We start from the raw sequence: 22,699 nt of genomic DNA, 5'->3' as shown, positions 1-22,699 counted from the left end.
GCTTGACAAAGGTAGGGGCAGTTACCCTGCGCCCCCACATCAGAGGAGCCCTCAAATCGAATACAAAGTTTAGTTTACGTTTCTTTCTTTGATGAACTTTTTTTTTAAACAAAATGTCTGCACAGTGTAAAATCCATCGGTTTTAAGTTAGCTTCTTCATTAATTTATCGTAAGAACACGATCTATATTTCGTAAATCCATGGCTTTCTGTGGCTGAATTCAGCAAAATTTTTGCAATGACGATGGACAAATTTGACCAATCAAATGCCTGCACTTTTACATATCGCAAAATGCGATATTTTTACAAAGATACAGGCTTTTGATTGGCTTAATTGAGACATCGTAATTGCGAAAATTTAGCTGAATTCCACCCTAATGTCAGCAAGGATATGGATTTTTCGCAGCTAGATGACAAAGGTAACAATCAAAAAACTGCATTCCGCGTGATGGACATAGAATCAAAAAATGAACAACGATATTTCATCTGAAAATCGGAGGGGGCGGGACTTTATAGCTATTTTAGGTTCTAGTCAATTTTCTTGTTATTTATAATGAGGTGAGAAATTTAAATACCTCCATAAAGTTTGATTCTTTATTGCTGAAGTAGTAAAGCAGAGAGGGCCCTCAAAGAAGTTTTTGCCCCGGGGCCCCAATTAGGGTAAGTCGGGCCCTGGTTGTAAGCCAAATGCCTTCAAAATACAACGGAAACAGTAACCCGGAAGTAGAAAACACCATCCATCCGAATGATGCTTAATAAAGCTTATGAATCAAAACAGTTAAGACAAATAAGAAAACAAAAATTGATTTTCATGAAAAAAATAAAAAACCAACTCCATGCCATAATACAATATACACAAATTTATTCATTTTATACATAAAATATATTTTAAAACGACACATATATTACATAAGTCTTTACAACAACTTCCAATGAAGAATCCATTCCTTGGTCAATAAATAATCCAAGTTTCTCAGCTCTCGATGAAATAACATTAAAAAAGAAAACTGAAATGAAAATAATTAGAAAACTAAATTGCTGGTTAATTTGAGATTTTAATTTAAAAATGTAAAAAAATTAAATAATTTGTTAAACTTTTGAATTTCAAAAGTTGATATTCACTTCTTCAATTACATATATGCTTTTTAAAAATAAAAATACACCTACAATATTGATTAAAATATATATATATATATATATATATATATATATATATATATATATATATATATATATATATATATATATATATATATATATATATATATATATATATATATATATATATAATATTTTTAAAAAACATGTTTTTGTAGTACAGAATAATAATTAAAAAATTGAAAAACGAAAAGCGTGGGGCGCATGAAATACATAACAGTAATATTATATTAGTGTGTGTATGTGTGCTCATGAGAATATGTATATCTGTAATTGTAATTGTATCTGTAATTGTAATTGCATCTGTAATTGTAATTGTATCTGTAATTGTAATTGCATCTGTAATTGTAATTGTATCTGTAATTGTATCTGAATGTGTATGTGGAATATGTTTATGTATGTGTATGAGTAAGAAAATGTGTATATGTACTGTTACATATTTCATGCGCCCCACGTTTTTCGTTTTTCAAATTTTTATTTTTTAATTATTATTCTCTACTACAAAAACATGGTTTTTAAAAATATTATTTTTTATTTAGATTTTTTTTGCACTCACTTCCAAAATCTCAATTTTTTCACTCACTATACACAAAACTTTTCAACTGACATGTGACACTCATTTGAAATAATTAAATCGACAACAAAAGACTATCGCAAAAATACTAATTTTTCTTTAAGTTTATTTTACTTTGTATTTCTTTTTTCTCTTCATCTTCATGCATTGTCATCCAATTCTGAACTATGTGCCAAATTTGAAGTCTGTAGCTAGTCGGGAAAATAGTTTAAAATCGGTTACAAAATCCCCCCCCCCCCAGCACAGACATACACGGAGCGAAGTTAATATAAACGTGGTAAAAATAAATAAAATTTAAATATTTAAAAAACGACAACAATAAAATGGCCTTTTTAGAAGGGAGCTTTACAGTTTTCAACTGACCTAAAACTTATTTTTTGCAGTTTTTTATTGTATAAAGAAAATTTTCTTTCATGTGTAATGCTTTTATTAAATGCCAATGACAAGAGTGTAGTGGTTTCAATTATTTAACGAGCGATTTTACAATTTCAATCCCTCTGGTCAATATCAATTTTCACCACTGAAATCCACTATTCAAGTTATATTTACCATTCAATTAATTCACAAATATAATGTTGTTACTAAAAATGCTATTTTGTGAACAATGACTTATAAGTAACACAGGGTGAGTAGCCAAATCTTTCAATAAAAAATAAGCACCTTTTAAGTAATTTTTAAACACTGAAGAAATATTTTTAAGCACTATATTCATTAACAAAATGCAAAATAATTTTTAAAGACTTTACATGATCATGATAAAATAACTAGTTTCTGACAAAGAACTCTTTTCTCGATTGTATTAGCCATTATAAAAAGATGAAGAGGTTTTTTGGTTTGATATCAGAAGGTGAAAAAAGATGCCTGAATTTGAGAATATCTTGCAAAATGCAGCAGAGTTGCACATGAGAGTGCAAGAATCTCACCAAACCCAGCTCAGTAAACTTCCCAGCATTTAATCAAATATGTAAAATGATTGGCGCTTTCATACGCTATGGACCGACGGGAAGCAGAAATAGATTGTGATAGAATGAATTGTGAAAAGATTGATTAGAACAATGTGAAAAGCACGCCTTTGCATAATGTGTGGTGATAATCGACACGGTTAAGAAAGAAATCTGATTTTCGAAAAGGGAAAATTGAGCACTTTTAAAAACAGCCAATAAAAAAAGCCCCTTTAAGCACTTTTTAAAAACGCTATGTACCATAAAACAGAACACAAGTAAATACTAAAAGTAACGCCAAATAAAAAAAAATTATTTATATATATTTCAAACAACCAAAAATACATAATTAATGCTTTAATTATTAATTTTCACAAGTTCTTTTAAATAATTTAAGTTAAATTTGAGAAACAATTACACCTAAGTTTAGCTTTGGTCTCTAAACTTAGAGAGTTTCATAATTTATTTCGGATTATTCAAAATGTAAGAAATTGATTTAAAAAAAAAAGACTTCAGTTCATTCAATGTAAAATATGAAATTATTAACACTTTTAATCTTCTTCATTAGCACCAGGCATCAGACATTTTTAGATTTAAAAAAAAAACTATGGATATACTGAGAATTCTGTCAATGTATAATTATTTTAACTGTAACTCTTTCTTCTAATTTTTGTTTCTTTTTTTTGGGGGGAGGGGGGGGGAGGGTTGGCAAATTTCCAAGTGGAAGAAATCTAAGAAACTCTCTTGCAAAATGAAATATAAAATATTAAGGTTTTTTTAAACAATTTGTAACTGCAATCTAATGTAAGTGGCAACAAAAATGTGACAATTTCAAAAGAACATTTTTTTTAGGAATATCTTAGGAAATTAAAGTGACTGTAAATTTTCAATATTTTATGTAAATGAGTATAGTAAACCCCGATTTTATAATTATATAAAGAACAGTTAAAATTACATAATCAAATATTAAATTAACAAATCACTTACTAAACATAAACACTGTAATAAACACTCATTAAATTCCCGATACAAATTTTTAAAATTCTGTATAAAAGTAAGAAGAAGAAAAATAAAAATACTTTTTTAAAAAAAATTTTTTATAGATGGGAAAAAATTTAAATTTTCTGATACTATATTAAATTACAGTCGGACCTCCATTTAACGAAGTCGCTAAATCCCAATAACAATTTTGTTATATGGAAAATTCGTTAAACAGAAAATCACTTTTTGAAATACCTCAACAAAACAAAACATGTTTTAAAATCGTAAACACTAGACATAATTAAAATAACAATCGATACACCCTTATCTAGTATCTACTATTTATTTTATAAATCTTAACCATAAAAGAAATCTGCATGAAAAGCAAGAATAGAGCAAACCATTATCCAGTGTTACACTATCCTGCTACATTAATTTTCAACTGAAAAAAGCTAAATCTATGTACAAAATTATTGCTGCTTTTATTATAAAAGTAATTTTAAACATACATTATCATATGCTTTCTTAAGTTTAATTGCTACTGGTAAAATCCGTTAATTTTGTCTGAGTTTTTCGTTTGAAATACAAGTAAAAAGGGAAAGGGATTTTACTACTTTCTCTAAAAGTTAATTGACTTCGAAAATCAATTCAAGGCCATTTCCCCCATAAATTGCGTTAACAATTTTGAAATGTTCTGAAGTATTTTAGAAAATAAGGAAAGTGAATCTCAAAGAAAAGTTCGTTAAATAGAAAATTCACTTCGCTATTTGGAAGTTACTTTACGAAGAAATTTCCAAAATGTACTTGGTTCCTCGAAAAAAATCGCAAAATAGAGAAATTCGCAAAATGGAAGTTCGTTAAATAGAGGTTTGACTGTAATTTGTTGAAATTTACTCTTATAATATTTATAACTAAACAATTCTATTAGTCATTTTTAATTTCTTCTATTTTGTCCAATTACTTTCTTTTATATGAAACCCTGATTTTATTATTTATACCCTAAATAGTATACATTTTTTTTGTGATTTTGGTTTTGTTTAACTCTTTATGAAGAAGTAAACGAGCTTCATAATTTTTTAAATCTCGATGGGAAGCGATTTTCAACTACTTATAATTTCAGAAAATTACAAATAGTACATTACAAACAGTAAATCATCAAAATAGTCATCTCCACATAAAAAAGAAATTATCTTAAATTTCAACACTGGGAAGCTTGTTTGTTTATTTGATCATTTAAAGTTTATGTGTGTAGTAGTTATAAACACAGACGTCAATTCTTCACAGTAGGTAAAAATTTGGAAAATTTCCACCTATTACCTTCCCATAAAAAACCTGGTCTTAAAAATTAAATTTATTTTAGGTAAAGATATATAAATATCTACACACACAGTCGGACTTCTATTTAACGAACTTTCATTTTGCAAATTTCTCTACTTTGCGAATTTTTTCAAGGAACCAAGAACATTTTGGAAATTTCTTCGTAAAATAACTTCCAAATAGGGAAGTGAATTTTCTATTTAATGAACTTTTCTTTGAGATCCACTTTCCCTATTTTCCAAAATATTTCAAACTTGTTAACGCATTTTATGGGGGAAATGACCTTGAATTAATCTTCGAAGTCACCGCTTTATGCAATGCTTTAGTGCTTCCTCTAAAAGTTATTTTAGAGAAAGCAGTAAAATCCCTTTTTATTTGCATTTCAAATTAAAACCTCAGTCCAAATTAACAGATTTTATCAGTAGCAATTAAACTTTAGAGGGCATGCGATGTATGTCTAAAATTACTTTTATGATAAATGCCCTATAATTTTAGACATAAATTTAGCTTTTTTTGGTTAAAAATGTGTGTAGCATGATAGTGCAACACTAGATAATGTTTTGCTCTATTGCTTTCCATACAGAAAATACTTTTATGGTTAAGATTTATAAAATAAATTGTAGATACTAGTTTACAAGATAAAAGTGCATCAATTGCTATTTTAATAATTTCTGGTGTTTATGAATTTAAAACCTGTTTCGCGTTATTCAAATATTTTAAAAGGTGATTTTTTACTTAACGAATCTTCCATAAAACGAACTTATTATCGGGATTTAGCAACTTTGTTAAATAGAGGTTCGACTGTATATATATATATATATATATATATATATATATATATATATATATATATATATATATTACTCTAGAAGTTTTCCTCACTTTGATAAAAATTAATAGAAACTGGCTCTGCATTTGTCCCAGACATATTTTACACTGAAAAAAATTTAGAAGAAACAAAAAACTTTAAAAAAAAAGTTTTGTTTTTTTTCTTTTTAAAGAAGTGAGGTGATTGATTTTTTTTTTACCTGAACAACTGGGGGGGGGCTCAGGCATAAGGAACCCAATTGCTGCCATCCTCAGGAGTGAGATTTCCCGTGACTAGAAGGACTATGTCCACTATCCACCAGATGCCCACCCCTCCCAGAGTGAGCAGTTTGCCCACAGCTGTTCCAGTGTGTCCAAGGCAGAATCTGTCCATCCCCAGGAATCCAAGAAGCACAGAGTACAAGAGGGTGGTCAGAAAGTAATGGCCAGAATACCTTTAAAAAAAAAGAAGACATTACTGGAATGCAGAGTGACCTATGAGAATCCAAGTAAATAATTTAAACGTAGCAAATAACTGTGTGAGAACCTGAAAAAAGGGAAAAAACTCTCTTAGCTGATTAAGCCATAGATGTTTTTTTATTTTTTCTAGAAACTGTTACAGCAGATATAATAAAAACGCTTAAATAAAACTTTTAAAAATCAGTCATACTTGGGAAAAATATCATTTTATTTAAAAGAAATAATAAATTATTTAATTTCTGTATTATTGATTTAAAATAAAAGACAATTCAGATATTGTAATAAAAGGTAATTTTATTTACTGAAGGTAGTCTTATATTTTATAGTGTTATTTACTGTTTTCTACTCTATATAAAAAGCATATAACTCAATTATATATCAATTATTATCAATAATGTTCCTAGTTGTACTATTCTCATATTGACCTTTTAATTAAATTTACAATATTTCATTTTAATTGAATATTTCTTTAAAATAAAATAATCTTGTGATTTGCTTAAAAATACATCATGTAATTTGTGTTAAATGGTTTTTTAGTGATGAGTTTTGTCAATATAAAAATTAATTTAAGTATAAGAAAAAGAAACTACAAACATTTATCCCTACTTTTTATATTTTAGTTCAATAAATAACATTTTATTCATCGATATATTTATATAAAATAATAAGGGAGATAAATTTTAGGAATGCTAAATCTCTCAACCATTATTCTATACTTATACTAATTAGGAGTAAAAGATCTTTAATACAGATATAATTTATTTCAATAATTATTTATTTTCATGATTTTTGTTAAATGCATTTTCACGTTATATGTCCTAATCAAACTAAAGTTTATAACTTTAATTTATTAACAAAAAAAAAATTTACATTGAAAACAATTAATGATGCACATTTAATTAACAAATATATTTAATTAATATTCCTTTTTCATTTCGGTAAGAATTATTAAAATTCAGATTAGGAATATAATGATAAAACTAATTATATATCCTATTATTTAACCTAAGGAATAAAATATCTAAATCCTTGCTTAGAGTAATTCAATGAGTTAAGCATTTAATTTTTAATGGAGAACAAAACATAGTTTTTTTTTTTCTCAGAGCAGTTTTTCCCACAGAGAAAAAAACTTCAAGCATTATTCTATACTTATACTAATTAGGAGTTAAAGATCTTTAATGCAAATATAATTTATTTCAATAATTATTTATTTTCATGATTTTGTAACATGCGTTTTCACTTCATACGTCCTAATCAGACTAAAGTTTATAACTTTTAATTTATTAAAAACATTATTTTAAATTGAAAACAATCAATGATACATATTTAATTAACAAAAATATTTAATTAATATTCTTTTTTCATTTCTGTAAGAATTATTAAAATTCAAATTAGGAATGTAATGATAAAATAAATTATATATCTTATTATTTAACCTAAGGAATAAAATATATAAATCTTTGCTTTAATTCTTTCTCAAACTCGAAACAAAATGAAAAGGGAAAAAAAATTCTAAAAAGTTATCCATACTTGATGCATGGAAATCCTTCTTTTAAGAAAGTTCTGTCCCCATAGCACTCGATTCCCGACAGAACGGTGCAATTCGCAGCAGTAAACTGAACATCTTCATACTTCTGTCCTCCATACTAGAAACAAAAAAAATGAGTTTTTAAAAAAACAAAATTAAATAAATAAATAAAAAACTACCTAGAACAGGGCGCATATCCAAATTATTCAACAAAAAATAAGCACCTTTTAAGCACTCAAAAAATATTTTTAAGCAACTTAAAAAAATATAATTAGGCAGGGGTGGAAAGTTTTCGACAATTGACGGTTTTATCTTGTTTTAACCGTCATGTAAAAAAAAACCTCTTCGCAATGTTTTTGACAATTGTCAAAAATCATGAAATTTTTAATCTTGTAAAACGAATGGCGTTTTCATACACTACGGAATGACAATACGCCAAAATAGATTGGGGTTGAATTACTTATGAAAACGTTGAATAGAACAATGTGAACTGTGTCTTTTTGTATAATTCGAAGCGAAAATCAACATAGTAAAAGAAAAATCTCGTTTTGAAAAAGGGAAAATTAAGCACTTTTTAAAAACACCTAATGAACACCTAATTTAAAAAACGAAAATAAGCACCTTTAAGCACTTTTTAAAAACGCTGCACACCCTGTATAAATGATCTGAATTTTGACAATATAGAAAATTGATCATTTCGCCAAAATAAAGCAATATAAAGATTCTGAAATAGAAGTGAAAAGAGTTATTATTCAGCTATTACTGAAGAATATTCTTCAATAATTTAACACTAAACATAGCATAACCATTCGAATGACTGTTTAAGAACTTTTGCATCGAAAATGCGCTTATCATTTTTGCACATTTGACTTTTTATTACAATTATATACAGTTAATGTTCTATTATTATTTTTCTTTTTATGTATTTTCTTTATTTCGAATATTACTTGTCGTACTATACCTATTTCTACCACAACCGGTCATTTGATTGGGAGAACAAGTTAATGCTTTATTAGATTATCGGATCAGAATTTATGATGTAATGCGCATTCAACCGTTGTAGTCGATCAGTTGCACATTCCTGCAAAGACTGTTGTACAGTTAGTTCCATCAGAATAACTGTGAATTCAAATTTTCAACAAAGTACCCAAAATTTTAGATTTGCATTTTTATGTCAGAAAAAGTGACAAAAACTAATGTTTCGGTGAATAGCTTATATTTAATTTTGATAGCTTTACTTCATTTCCAACTAACTGTTAGTTTTTATCCAGTAAAATGTCGAAACAATTGAGACAGCACAAGTTCTTAGAAGAAATAATATTAATTATAAGAATAACTATAAGAATTAAAGAAATAATAATAATTAGAAGAAATATGTTTACGGAAAATGTACAATGGAATACCCCTATAAAATGTAAAAAATGTGTTGAGCAATGCACTAAAAATTTTTATTCTTTGTGTTTTTAATGCATAAAGATTGGCAATACACAATTTTGTTTAGTTATAATAGTTTTTTTAGTTTATTTCCTTCATAACATCCATATTCCATACATTTAATCAAAAAACATAAAGTCTAGTCATTGCAATATCTGGCAATGGTAGAAATAGGTATATATAAAGTGTTGGTATGCTTAGTGTTAATGAAATCTGTTAAACAAAGGTCAAAGACCAGAGAAGTTTTCGCAGGAGAGTGTCAATTCCGAGTTTCACATAAAATTATCTTGTCATCCATCGACACCCTTACATGCCAAAAATGAAAGCCAAAAAGGGTTCCAGAAATGAAAAGTGATTAGAATAGGCAAATGAATGAGCAGAGTAACTCAACATTAAATGATTTTATTGAAATACAGTTGAAATTTGAACCATTAAGGTTGCGTCTCAATGCATGAAAATAAGACTATTAGATTAAAAGTTATTCAGAGTACACAATTTTTTCTGCACTTTACAAATAGGTTTAATGTTAAATTTCAATTGGTCCCTTTTGGGCAAATGCATATTCAGGGTATCTGCTACATGTAGATTTTCAAATTCATGATTTTCCATGATTAATTTCAAAAATGTTTCATGACTTAACGAAGTTACTAATTTCTCCGAGAAAAACACAACAATACATTTAAAAAAGCATTATAATGACATTCATTGAAATGACAAGTATAAACAAAACTGTTATACTCTGCATCTTCATATTTATAGATTTTAAATTTAAAAAATAGAGTAAAGAAAGAGCTGAAGCAATAAAATAGCTGGAAAAAAATACAAAAGCAAATAATTATAAATTTTTTCTGCAGAATTAGATTCTAAAGATACTTTTTTTGTTCATTGGAAAGAAAGGAAATACTCTTGATTTTTCTGTTCTCATTTCTGAATATAAAAAAAAATTTGACAATGACTGGCTTGCTTCAGCTAGAATTTTAAATTGATAAAATAAAAATAAATAAATAAATAAAATAATTCTGAAATCACAGAAGTTTGAAAGATAATTTGTTCTAGAAAGGTTTTTCTCTCATCTTTTGAAAGAACACCATAATTTTTAAAGAACATGATAAAAACATTTTATATTGTAATAAAATAGGACTGTGAGTGGGGATTTTGTTACAAATTCAAATATTTGGAAAACCAAAAAATTGGAGGGGGTAATTCCATTTTAAAAATAAAATTTTTTGGTGACCTAAATCCATGACTTTACATGATTTTTTTTAAAAAAAATAGTTAAAATCATGACAAAATTTTGTTTAATACCAAAATTGTGACTTTCCATCATTTTTCATGACTTTCCAGGTGCGCGGATACCCTGTATATTGCCGGTTACTGGTTCAAAGAACCCAAAACTTTTTTTAGGTATCATTTTTAACGTTGTTTAGTATCCTTAAAAAATATTGTTTGTGCGCATTAAATTTTTTGGTATGGCCAATTAATAACGAAATAAAAGAATTGTTGCTAAAAACTTTTGTATCCTAAATATGCTAAGAAATTTTTCTAGAGAAAATGAGGGTCTCCCTTTCTAAACTTTACAGAGAGTCAAAATTCGCACATTATTACGTATAAACATACAAAAATTATCTTAAGCACTATTGTAAATTTATTCTAACAGACCTTTATTTTTTACGAAACATTTTTTTTTCTCCTGTGAAACTTTTTCCTGTATGACCTAGTCGAAAATGTTCTCATAATGAAAATAACTTCTAGTGCTAGTACTGTTAAATGCATGTTTTTATTAAATTCAAATCGAAATGTAACTATGGACAATGATTTTTATGGAACTTTAAAATTGGATGCAATTTCAAGCTCACAATTTAACAACGGCAAAATTATCTTTTTTATATGGGGAAAAATATATAGATGATTTGATGTCATAAATAATTTTTATTTGAAGTCACAATTTTTGAAAATATTTTTGTACTTTACCATATTTTTGGGTTGAGTTTTTAATATAATTTTTTATTTTCACAAATTATGCCTAAATTTTTACAAAATAGGTACCTCACAAAAAAACCCAGACAGACACCTGAATATATATATTATAATGTATAAATTATATATTAATACATTTTGTACAGAACAAGGGGCCATCTGATGCACAAATAGTTAATTTGTAGTTCTTCAACAAACACTAGAATGATTCGCAATGAGTAATTGGGGTGGCAAAAGATTCAAGCACTGAGGACAAAATTATCACAAACATAGTAAAGAAAAGACACCTAAAGTTTCACTTATTGTAGAATAATTGTAAGTGTTATTGCTTTGCTTCTACCCTCTACGCGTTCACATGAATACTATTCTTTAGTATTCTCTTTAGTATTCTCTTTTCCTTTCAGGGGTCTGTCGAGACATTTTGTGAAAGGTTCGTTTTTGTAAAATTGTGAAAAAATGACTCATAATTTGTGAACATAAAATAAACGTTAAGTCACATTCTTTCAACCAGGGTCCGCTTTTGTGAATGTGTGCAAATAGGGTACGTTATTGCAAATAAACTTTTTCAAGGAGTTTTTAAATTGTTAAGACATACAAGATTATGCGCAACACTGTAAAATTATTATTAAAAAAATTAATTTTAAAAAATAAACAGCAATTGAAGCTACTTAATTAGTGATGCAACATACAAATATTTGGCATTTAGCCTATACTGCTGAACGCAGAATATTCATTTTGGACGAATAAAGAAAAGAGCGTCTGCCGAAGGCAAAATTTAGTTCGTTTACATCTGTCTTTCTTTCCCCTTCCTGGGAAGGGTTTATTCGATTAACAAAACAATAATGAAGATAAACAAATTTGTGAAGGGTTCAATTAAAAGATAAATTATTTTGTGAAGGGTCCGTTTTTATGAAAAGATATTTTGTGAAGGGTCCGTTAACGGACCCAAATTTCTTCTAAACAGACTCCTGCTTTGTAACTACATAGTAAGTATTTAGTCTTCTTTTTACAGTGCAAAAGATAAATGCCATGACAAAAAAGTGACATTGAAATTAAGACATTTTCTTCTTTTATTTAAACTTAGTATTCATGAAACGTAGGATTTCTTTACGAAAAAAATTCTTCTGCAATTTTTACTGAAGGAAAAGTCAGTAATTCCGCTGCACCTGGAGTTTAGGTGCGGTCCCATAATTAGAGCAATATACTTTTCTCAGGTCGTAATTCATTTGCCCGTTTTTTAGAATACACAAATAAAAATAACGATTCAAAAAAAAATCTTTTTTGGACTTTATATTAGTTGAAATCAAAGTTACGTGGCTAGAATGTCATACATTAAGTATTCATGATTATTTACATGACAATAATTGTTCTGCAACAATACTATCTTGCCCAGGATTATAACAAATATAATCGCTTATTGTTAGCATATACAGGTGATTTTGTTCTTTCAGATCCAATAACAAAATTATAATTCAGTAGGAACGAAGCAGTTTAGTAAACTAAGCTACAATATTATTTGATGAAAACTGTTGCACTTTTCTTCAAAGCGGTGGACCCTAATTTCTTTTCTACAATTCATCTTCATTATGCTTGCAGTTCTACAAAATCAAAAACGAAAAAATCTATGTTTTTCTTATAGAGGTCAAAATGATCCCTTCTGGCTGTTTTAGGTAATTCCCTAATTATTTATTTTACTAATCAACAGAAGGAAATGAAATTTTGATAGAGCGCACTTAAATATAATTTACAGGGTATCTGCTACATTTTAGATTTTCTAATTCATGACTTTTCATGATTTTCCATGACTAATTCCAAGAATTTTTCATGACTTGACGAAGTAACTAATTTCTCCCGACAAAAACGCAACAATAAATTTAAAAAAGCATTATAATAACATTCATTGAAATGATAGGTATAACCAAAACTCCTCTCTTGATTAGGAATCATATCAGTATCTGAAACACAAATTACTACATTTTACTTTATTTTGTTTTATAACCGTCATTGAGCAGCCAGGTTCACGACGCAGGGTATCTGCCACATTTTAGATTTTCAAATTCGTGACTTTTCATGTCTAATTCCAAGAACTTTTCATGACTTAAAGAAGTTACCATTTTTTCCGACAAAAACCCAACAATAAATTTAAAAATGCATCATAATAACATTCATTGAAATGATAAGTATAACCAAAACTGTTATATTCTGCATCTTCATATTTATTGATTTTAAATTTAAAAAACAGAGTAAAGAAATAGTTGAAGCAAATAATAACAGAGCAAATAATTTTTTTTCTTTTTTTCTGCAGAATTATATTCTATAGATACATCCCAAGTGCCCGCCATAAAAAAAATAAAAGAAATATTTCATAAATATTTTTCTTGTTCATCAAAAAGGGAAGAAATACTCCTGATTTTTCTGTTCTCATTTTGGAATTAAAAAAATTTGCCAATGACTGGCTTGCTTCAGCTAGAATTTTAAATTGATAAAACAAAAAAAAGATGAATAATAATTCGGAAATCACATAAGTTTAAAGATACTTCGCTCCAGAAATAATGTTTCTTCTTTCATTTTTCGAAAGAACAGCATAATTTTTAAAGAAAATTATAAAAACCTTTATATTTTAATGAAATATGACTGTGAGTGGGGATTTTGTTACAAATTCAGATATTCAGAACACCATAAAATTGGGGAAGGATTCCATTTTAAAAATAAAATTTTTCGCCGACCAAAATCCATGACTTTCCATGATTTTTAAAAAAAAATAGTCAAATTAATGACAAATTTTGTTCAATACCGAAATTCATGACTTTCCAGGTGCACGGATACCCTGAATTTAGGAAAAGTAAAAATATATGAGCTTTGAAACTCACATGTATCTTCAAAAATAACATAAGAAATGGCAAGAAACAATCAAATTTACCTCAACTAGTGTTGATCATACAAATATCAGTATTATGCTTTCCTTGTTGTATTTATTTTAAAATTCATCTGAGTACTATTAAATTAGAAAGATGTTTCGTAAGTCAGTTTATTTTTTTTTTCTTTCTTATACCACACTAAATGAGATGAAAAGATGTTTTAAGAAATTGATTGAAGGAACATATATATTAATTATTATATGTTATATATAACAGTTGGGCTGAAAAGTTCGTAGGCTGACACATAGATGGGGCTACTATTATTTAATACATATGATTTTTAGTTAGTTCTAACCTCTGAAAGACACGTGTTTAAATTTGACAGCTGTCGGACTATTAGTTTGTGAGATATAGTATTTTTAGTGATGCAACTTCTGTTAGTTTAAAAACAATGGATAAAAAGGAATTTTGTATGTTTTTAAAGCATTGCTTTTTAGCGAAAAAAAAATACTCTTGAAGCCAAGGCTTGGCTTGGGAAACATTATTCGGACTCTGTACCAGGAAAATCAACCATTGAGAAGTGGTTTGCTAAGTTTAAACGAGGCGAAATGAGCACCGACGACGATGCACACAGTAGTCGCCCCAAAGAGGCTGTTACCGACGAAAACATCAAACAAGTCCACAAATTAATTTTAGATTACTGCAAAGTGAAGTTGATCAAAATATCCGAGACTCTAAAGATATCAAAGGAACGTGTTGAACATATTGTGAATGAATATTTGGGTATGCGAAAGCTCTAGGCAAAGTGGGCGCCGCACGAGCTCCCAATTGGACAAAAACAACAACAAATTGATGAGTCTGAGCTGTGTTTGAAGCTGTTTAATCGCAATAAACCCGAATTTAGGCAACAATACGGGACAATGGGTGAAACATGGCTCCATAATTTCACACCGGAGTCCAACCAACCGTCAGCCAAGTGACCTTCACGAGACGAACCAACTCCAAAGCATGGAAAGGCGCAACAGTCAGCTGGCAAAGTTATGCTATCAGTATTTTTGTTATCAGTATATTAATTATTATCTTATGTATATAAATATAATCTTCTTTAACAGCACTACAGCATAGTGCAGGTCGAGGCTTTCTTAGCCTGCCTTCTCCAGACATTTCGACTTGTTGCTAGATTTCTACATCATTCCCAACACTTTTACGCCCTTCTCAATTATATATATACATATATATTTCTAAAAAAATTATCTAATGCAAATAAATCGAATATATATATACATATACTAACTGTATATAATAAATATAATTGTTATTCAGGGGTCTGTTTAGAAGAAATTTGGGTCTGTTAACGGACCCTTCACAAAATATGTTAACTTAAAAACGGACCCTTTACAAAATAATTTATCTTTTAATTGAACCCTTCACAAATTTGTTTATCTTCATTATTGTTTTGTTAATCGAATAAACCCTTGCCAGGAAGGGGGGGGGAGAAAGACAGATGTAAACAAACTAGTTTTGTTTTTGGCAGACGCTTCTTCCTTTATTTGTCCGAAATTAATATTCTGCGTTCAGCAGTATAGGCTAAATACCAAATACTTGTTTTTTTTTATCTCTAATTTAGTAGCAGCAATTGCTGTTTATTTTTTTAAATTTTATTTTTTTTATTGTAATTTTACAGTGTTGAACAAAATCTTGTATGTCTTTACAATTTCAGGGGTGATTGTGAGCCCAAGTCAAAATTCCGGAAAATTTCTTGAGTAAAAAAAAGTTTAAATCGAAAAAATAGAAAAAAATTTAAACAAGGTTTTTTCCTTTTTCTCAATATTTCTAAGTTTACTTAAAATATATTTAAAATTTTACTCATACCTATACCATTTACACATACCCATGTCGACCTGGAGAAGTAATTGAAATTTACAAATATGTCTTTGTTTCTTGAGTTTATGATTATAAGAACTATTTACTAATAAAAAATGAATATTAATCTTGAATATAAGCTTACAAAGTATCTGGCTCTCTCTTACAAATAAAATAAACTGTGTTTTTAAGCTCCACCTTTGAAAATTTGATTTCTGGAAACTTTTGTGATCAATGATTTTTTGAAACGTCTGAACCTTCGATCTCAGGAAACTTCCGGATCATGGTTAGCTAAAAATCCGGAAATACGGATTTTTTCAGGAGCACAATCAGCCCTGCAATTTAAAAACTCATTGAAAAAGTTTCTCGTAGTAACAGGACACTATTTGCACAAATTCACAAAAGCAGGAACCTGGTTGAAAGAATGTGACTTAACGTGTATTTTAAATTTACAAATTACTAGTAATTTGTTTTCACAATTTTATAAAAACGGACCTTTCACAAAATGTCTGGACAGACCCCTGTTATTAGATATATATATTTGAAAAAAAAAATCAATAACTGCTGTAGAATACATTTTGTAGCATAACTTTCAATCAATATGGTAGTACAATACTTCTGAAAACATACTTTTGTGCAACCGTACCCGAGTTCCTCCCTGGCAGTTTCGTTTCCCTTCAAATCAATCGGATCAGAACACACAAGAAACTCAATACCTCTGAAAGAAAAACATTATAATTACTATACATACATGCATTTTTTTTTAAAATTTATAAGTATTTTAAAAAAAAAATTTATAATTTTTTTTGCCCCTTGTTTTCTATATATTCCATATATATATAAGTTCAAAATGTAGAGAAAACTAGGGAAAAATTACAGAACAATGAAAAAAGGGGGAAAAAAAGAAAAATAATAATCCTTGTGGCAGAATTTTTTCGAGCAATCTGTAACAAAACTCTTAATCACTATTATCTTTCTGCAAGATACTTTTAATAACAAACATATATGTTACTTGTTACAAATCTAAAATAACAAAAGCGCTGCGTTTACAAGAAAAAAAAACCTATTTTTTTAATAAAACACGTAATAATCTTTTTTTCTAATATTTTGTGGGGGGGCACACAAATTCTTTCCTTCTTCGCATTTTGTAAATAATTATTACAATAAATAATACAATTAAAAATCATGAAATCCATTGCTGTAATTGTCGAAAAAAAGATCGACGACGAAATCACGCTCCTGAAATGCGCGTTTAGTTTCGAGATTACGTTGTTGTTATAAATAATATTGCATTAAAAATATTGGATTCAAAAACTATGGAAAAATTAATAGCAATAACTGCCAAAAGTTCAATGGACTTAAAAAGTAAATATTCAAATGCACGATTCGAATTATATTGGGATATTTAAAATCCACGTGAAAATCAATATCAATAACTGCCGAAAATACAATCGTTACATCAATTAACGATTCTATAATCGAAAATTGAGCATGTCAAAAAGTGATTATCTAAACGCATGATTAAAATATTATGTGTCAATATCTGTAGGAAAGAAATACTTTTTTTCCCTTTTCAAAAGAAAAATCTTTCTGCAAGAACTCTGTAACGTTCTGCGACAATGTCATCGTGTCGCTGCGATTCTGCCACGGGGATAATAAGTAACAAAACACTGGAAAAAAAGGACAAAACATTTTCAAAAATCCGGAAAATGAAAGATATAATCTTTTCATCAGCTCACACGATTATATCCGTAAAAAAAGAGCGCTTTCTAATATTGCATCAATATAGCCTAAGCAAAATATATCAATACAATAGTGAGAAGAGCACTCAAAAAATTTCACAAAAAAATTACAACAAATAAAATAGAACACAGTAAGTAAAAATATATCACGTAAAAACAGAAAATAAAATATAAAGAAAAAACAGAATAGAACATGAAATGAAATCCATAAAGTGAGCAGCGAATTCAAATGAACTTACATGAACGGGAAATTTTTCAAGAATGATTTAAAATATTTTTGTAACGAGATTGCCAGATTGCAAAAAAAATGAAAACAAAAGCGTAAATTGAGCTAAAAGCGTAGAAAATTGTTTTTCTAATTTTCTTCATGCTTTTTTGTTTTTATTTATTATGCTATATATATATATACATACACCGAAGAGCCATTACATAGAAGCCCATAATCCTCATAGAACAATCCCTGACGTCTGTAAGCTACTTGAACATAGTTGCAGACCAGGTTCACCCATTCAGGGCAACAGTTTTTCCTGCGGGGGATGGTGCTTACCAACAGGATAATGCACCATGTTATAAGGGTCGAATAGTCATGGATTGGTTCGAGGAACATTCCAGTGACTTTCAAGTCCTGTCTTGGCCCCCAAACTCACCTGACTTTAATCCAATAGAGCATTTGTGGTCCTACTTGGAAAACCAAATTTGTGCTGACACGCTACCCCCTTGCAATGTGAGGAAATTGCAGGACCAGTTGGTTAGCGCTTGGTACCAGATACCTCAGACTACCTATCAGCACCTTGTGGAATCAATGCCAAAGTGCTAGCAGTTTTGAGGGCTAAAGGTGGTCCTACATGTTATTAGCAGGGTGCTCATAATGTAATGGCTCTTCGGTGTATACATATATATATAAGTTCGAATAAAAAAAAAACTGTAAAAAAATACTTCACCTAAAATACATTTGGCCAAATATTCAGCAAAAAAGCCAAATATCAAATAGTAGCTGAACATTGGTTAAATCCCTAGTTTTATTATTTCTCCTAGTTTTACTCTTCAAAATTTGCCAGCTTAGTGGACTCAAAAAATTTGAGAACCAACAAGCTTGACATTATGACATGGAAGTTTTAGCCTATAGACCTATGGGTTCAGTTTCCACACCACAAAGCTTTTGGAACCCGCTCTAGAATTCTTGTGGTTAATCAATCGTTTAAGGGTTGATACTTCATTAGTTATTCTTTAATAATAGCAAGATTTAAAATTTTCTTTTTCAAAAATTCACAATAAAAAAGTTAGCTCTTACAAAATACAGTAGAGAACCAATTATCCGGGATGCTCGGGACCATCGCTATCCCGGATGTCTGAATTTCCCGGTTTTCTGGATCAACCAAAAAGTGTCGTTAATCGATGTTTTATCGAACCCGGATTACAAGGAAAAAGTGTAATGCATAAAGTAAGAGAAAAAAGAAAGGCACTCCTAACTTTAAAAAGAAAAAAAAATGGTAGAAAAATATCATTTAAAAGAATAAAAAAATTTGCAAGTTTAGACAAGAAAAACAAGATTAAAAAATATAAAATTCTCGTATTTATTTTCTAAAAATAATTATAATTCCTAAATTAACTAATATAAACAAAACCAATGGTTAAATAACGCAATATATTTCATACCTAATTATACGGGGGAAACAATAAAATAAAAGGAAAACTTATTAATCTAAATAAAAACACTTGAAAATTATCGAACCGAAACGATAGTTAAAAAAGGCTCTAGCATAAATATTGAAACCCGGAACAAGGCAAGATCAACGGAATTTTAAAAAAAAAACCTAATGATAAAATTTATGAATAAAAAGAATTAATTTATTGAGTGCGAAATTTATCGTGAAAAGAAAAAAAAAATCAAATGTAGTGGAATCAGAAAAACAAAACTGCAATCTGCTTCATAAAATAATCCTATGTTTAAATTAAAAAACAATTCTCCTTTTTTTTTTTTTTTTTTTTGATAAAAACACGATATTTAATTACAGCAGATGTGATTCCACACCAATGAAAACTTGCAATTGATACCGCACTTACAAAGAATGAGAATTTATTCAAAAGAAAAAGATTTTATTTTTATTAGTCGATGTCAAATAAATATATTTTTCTCTTTTATTTTTCTGTTCACTGATATGCATGCAATGCATTTTCCCCACCCCCCTCGTAAATCAAGCAGAAAACGAAATCAGCATGCCACACACTTGAGTTTGATTGACGGCCTAAAGGAAAAAATAAAACATTCCTCCCTTCCCTGCCTTCAAGGTCACAGAGGAAATGACGTTTCTCTGGGTAAACGGGGAAAAAAATTCTCCCCTTCCTTACATTTTCCTCTACTCAACTGGATGAGTTCATTTCCGTTTTTTTTCATAATCGTTCTAGTTTAAAATGGCGGGAAAACTGATCAAAATTTTTCCCGGTTTTCTGGTTTCCCGGTTATCTGGATACCGGATAAATGGTTCTCTACTGTAATAAATTAAAATTCAAGTGTTTTACAAATTTAAGAAGCCTTCCCACTGAAAGTTTCTTCATGTTGCTATGTTGGTCTACTTCCAAGGTTGGCAAGTTTCAGCCGAGGTGGTTAAAATCACTGGTAGAAACCAGTTAAAACTGGTATGGCAGAAACTCTTTTCTGCACATAAAAGTAAGTACTGAGATTGACATACAACGGATAATTCATAGAAAAAACAATTAAATGTTAAACAAAGTTCAATTTATTTACAAAATTATCACCATTCAAAATCAAATATTACATTACACTCTGCATTAATCTATAACAAAAGACAAGTTTTGATGCAGTTTCTAAACCTAAACAATTTCTCAATTTGCTATGCACAAACGAGAAATTTGAGAAGATTCTCTCAAGTCCAGCAAAACTAACAGGCATTGCCATCAAGGAACAAGCAAGATTTGGGAAACTTTCATCTATTGCATATTTTTTAAAACTGGACCGCTATGTAGCAGCTGGGGTAGTTGTCAAAACTTGACTGGAAAAATAAGTTTCAGGAAATGGGGCCGATTTGTTTAATTTGCTTTGTGGGGTCGATTTGTTATAAATATTTGATATACTGCACTCTTTATATTTAATGTAAACAAAATAATATATATTTACAAACAATGAATTAAAAAGTTTGTTACAGTTATATGGAGTTACATTTTTCAGTTTACTTAAACAAAATGTCATTAACCAATTACTAGAACTAAAATAGAAGTTTTTTTAGTTTCTGCCAGTTTTTACCGGTTATAACCAGTTTCTGCCACTGGCATGGCAAAAACCTGTTTCTGCTGGCAAAAAGCCAACCCCGTCTACTTCAAATGCACCAATCAAATTCTCAATTTCTAAATGTGTAATTTAGATTATAAATTTTATTTTGATAAACGAATGACAAAAAAACAACGAATGACAAATTCTTTTTTTAAAAAAATAATAAGAACATCCCCACTCTTCTCTGAAGATGAAATCAGATTAAACTTAGTATGTCTTTGAACAGCAACGTCAGAACAGTTTAGAGCAAAATTTGAATCCCCCCCCCCCTGGAGATACTTCTGAATTGTGGCTTCTGAATTCCCGAGGCAGAATTTTTTCGAGCTTTCAGCGATATATCTTTCTAATACTAACATCTTTCTGCAAGATACTTTTAAAATAATAAATATACATATAGATCAGTGATTCTCACTCATGCTTCGAGTATTCGAAGTGTGAATGCAGTTAAGTCATAAATGCACATTTTAATATTTCGAGTGTAAATAACATGATCTGTTTTAAAGAAAACATTGTGGCAAGTAGAAGTAATAAAATGCACTTTGACTATTAAATTTCAAGAGGTAAAATGATTAACAATCCTACAAAGTGTAACATGGAACTAATGGTGAATAAGGAAGCAATCCTTGATGCATTTCTGCGCATTCATCCCTTGAACATTGATTCATTTTCGGTATCACATCACAGCCGCATGCATAAATCTTTGTTAAAAGAATTACAGTGAAAACAAATTTATCATGACCTATCATTTTTTAAATACAACCTATTCTGTTACATACAACTAGCTTCGATAAAAAATACATTATTAAATTTCAGAAACAACTTTTAATAATCCTAAATGTTCACATCGATAAAATCATAAGAATAAATTATATTCGTTCTTTTAAAATAGCCTAGTTTATCAGAATGGAGTAAAATAAACAAATCTTTGGTCCAAGCTAGTAACCTTAAAAATTAGTTTGTGAGTAACATTAGCTTATAGCTTGCAAAAAAATATGGGTCACTGCAGAGGACGCTGTATTTTTATCTCATGGAGTCAATTCATCACAAGATGTCGCTGTCACAAGCCTATTATAGTTTGTCTTCAAGAACTTCTATTGTTTATAAAAATTGGACTTGCTTTAGACAGTTTTTAGGTAATGGAAAGAAGCAACAACTTGATCTGAATGAACCAAGATGAATGTAAACTACACAAAAACATTAGTTTTATATAAAATTATTTCGAAATACATTAAATTTTAATTCAATCCCCCCGTTCCAAAAATCCAATCATTAAATTTTAATCAATTCTGTCCCGCAGTGGACTGATCGTTAAGACACGGTTCCCAGCAGATCACCGAAGTCAAGCATCACTAGCTGCGATCAGTGTGCGGATGGGTGACCACTTGGATCACTCTGTGTAGGGACCGAGGGTGTGCGGTATTGGTCCTCGTTAAACTGTGCTACCGTAAAGTGCTCGACTTCGCGCGCAGGTCGTCGAGCTACCGAAGCGGGGGTGCCATCCCCTCCGCAGAGGATCAAAATTGTGATGGCATGTCTTCGGATCATCCTCCGGGATGTTTCCCAGACCGTCGCCAATAGCCCATTGTGCAGCTCTAGTGCGACGTAAATTAACGACAACAACAACAAAAATAATGTCTAAAAATAAAATCGACACTCAAATTGCAATGTTAAGAGCTAGATGAAAAAATTTCAATTGCTTTTAGCAAGATTCAGTAAAACTTGCTTTTGGATGGATGCAAGACTCATAGGGAA

The 22,699-nt window shown here is 29.3% G+C and overlaps 1 protein-coding gene across 1 annotated transcript; it reads right to left on the bottom strand.

The window, feature by feature from the left end:
• Nucleotides 1–843: 843 nt before the first annotated feature.
• On the bottom strand, nucleotides 844–21,889 carry amrt (TM2 domain-containing protein 2 amaretto). Its single transcript, XM_043050197.3, has 5 exons — nucleotides 21,530–21,889; nucleotides 16,547–16,634; nucleotides 7,787–7,902; nucleotides 5,998–6,231; nucleotides 844–1,005 (listed from the first exon to the last, which is right to left on the bottom strand). Exons 1-4 carry the CDS (start codon nucleotides 21,691–21,693, stop codon nucleotides 6,018–6,020), a joined length of 582 nt encoding a protein of 193 aa, XP_042906131.2. The 5' UTR covers nucleotides 21,694–21,889; the 3' UTR covers nucleotides 844–1,005; nucleotides 5,998–6,017.
• Between the last annotated feature and the right edge of the window lie 810 nt (nucleotides 21,890–22,699).

This window comes from Parasteatoda tepidariorum, chromosome 9, assembly GCF_982258835.1.
Source record: "Parasteatoda tepidariorum strain Cologne lab strain chromosome 9, Ptep-v5.0, whole genome shotgun sequence".
Lineage (NCBI taxonomy): Eukaryota > Metazoa > Arthropoda > Arachnida > Araneae > Theridiidae > Parasteatoda > Parasteatoda tepidariorum.
Note: the sequence above shows the minus strand (reverse complement) of the source record. Positions and strands in the feature narration are given on the sequence as shown.

What these genes read in the sequence shown, in the direction of transcription:
- amrt (XM_043050197.3), bottom strand. Translation starts at nt 21,693, where the DNA reads ATGATAGGTCATGATAAATTTGTTTTCACTGTAATTCTTTTAACAAAG. An exon ending in TCGGGTACGGTTGCACAAAA is followed by an intron (nt 7,903 to 16,546) that starts GTATGTTTTCAG and finishes TTTTGTTTCTAG; the next exon opens with TATGGAGGACAGAAGTATGA. An exon ending in GAAGGATTTCCATGCATCAA is followed by an intron (nt 6,232 to 7,786) that starts GTATGGATAACT and finishes TTTTTTTTAAAG; the next exon opens with GTATTCTGGCCATTACTTTC.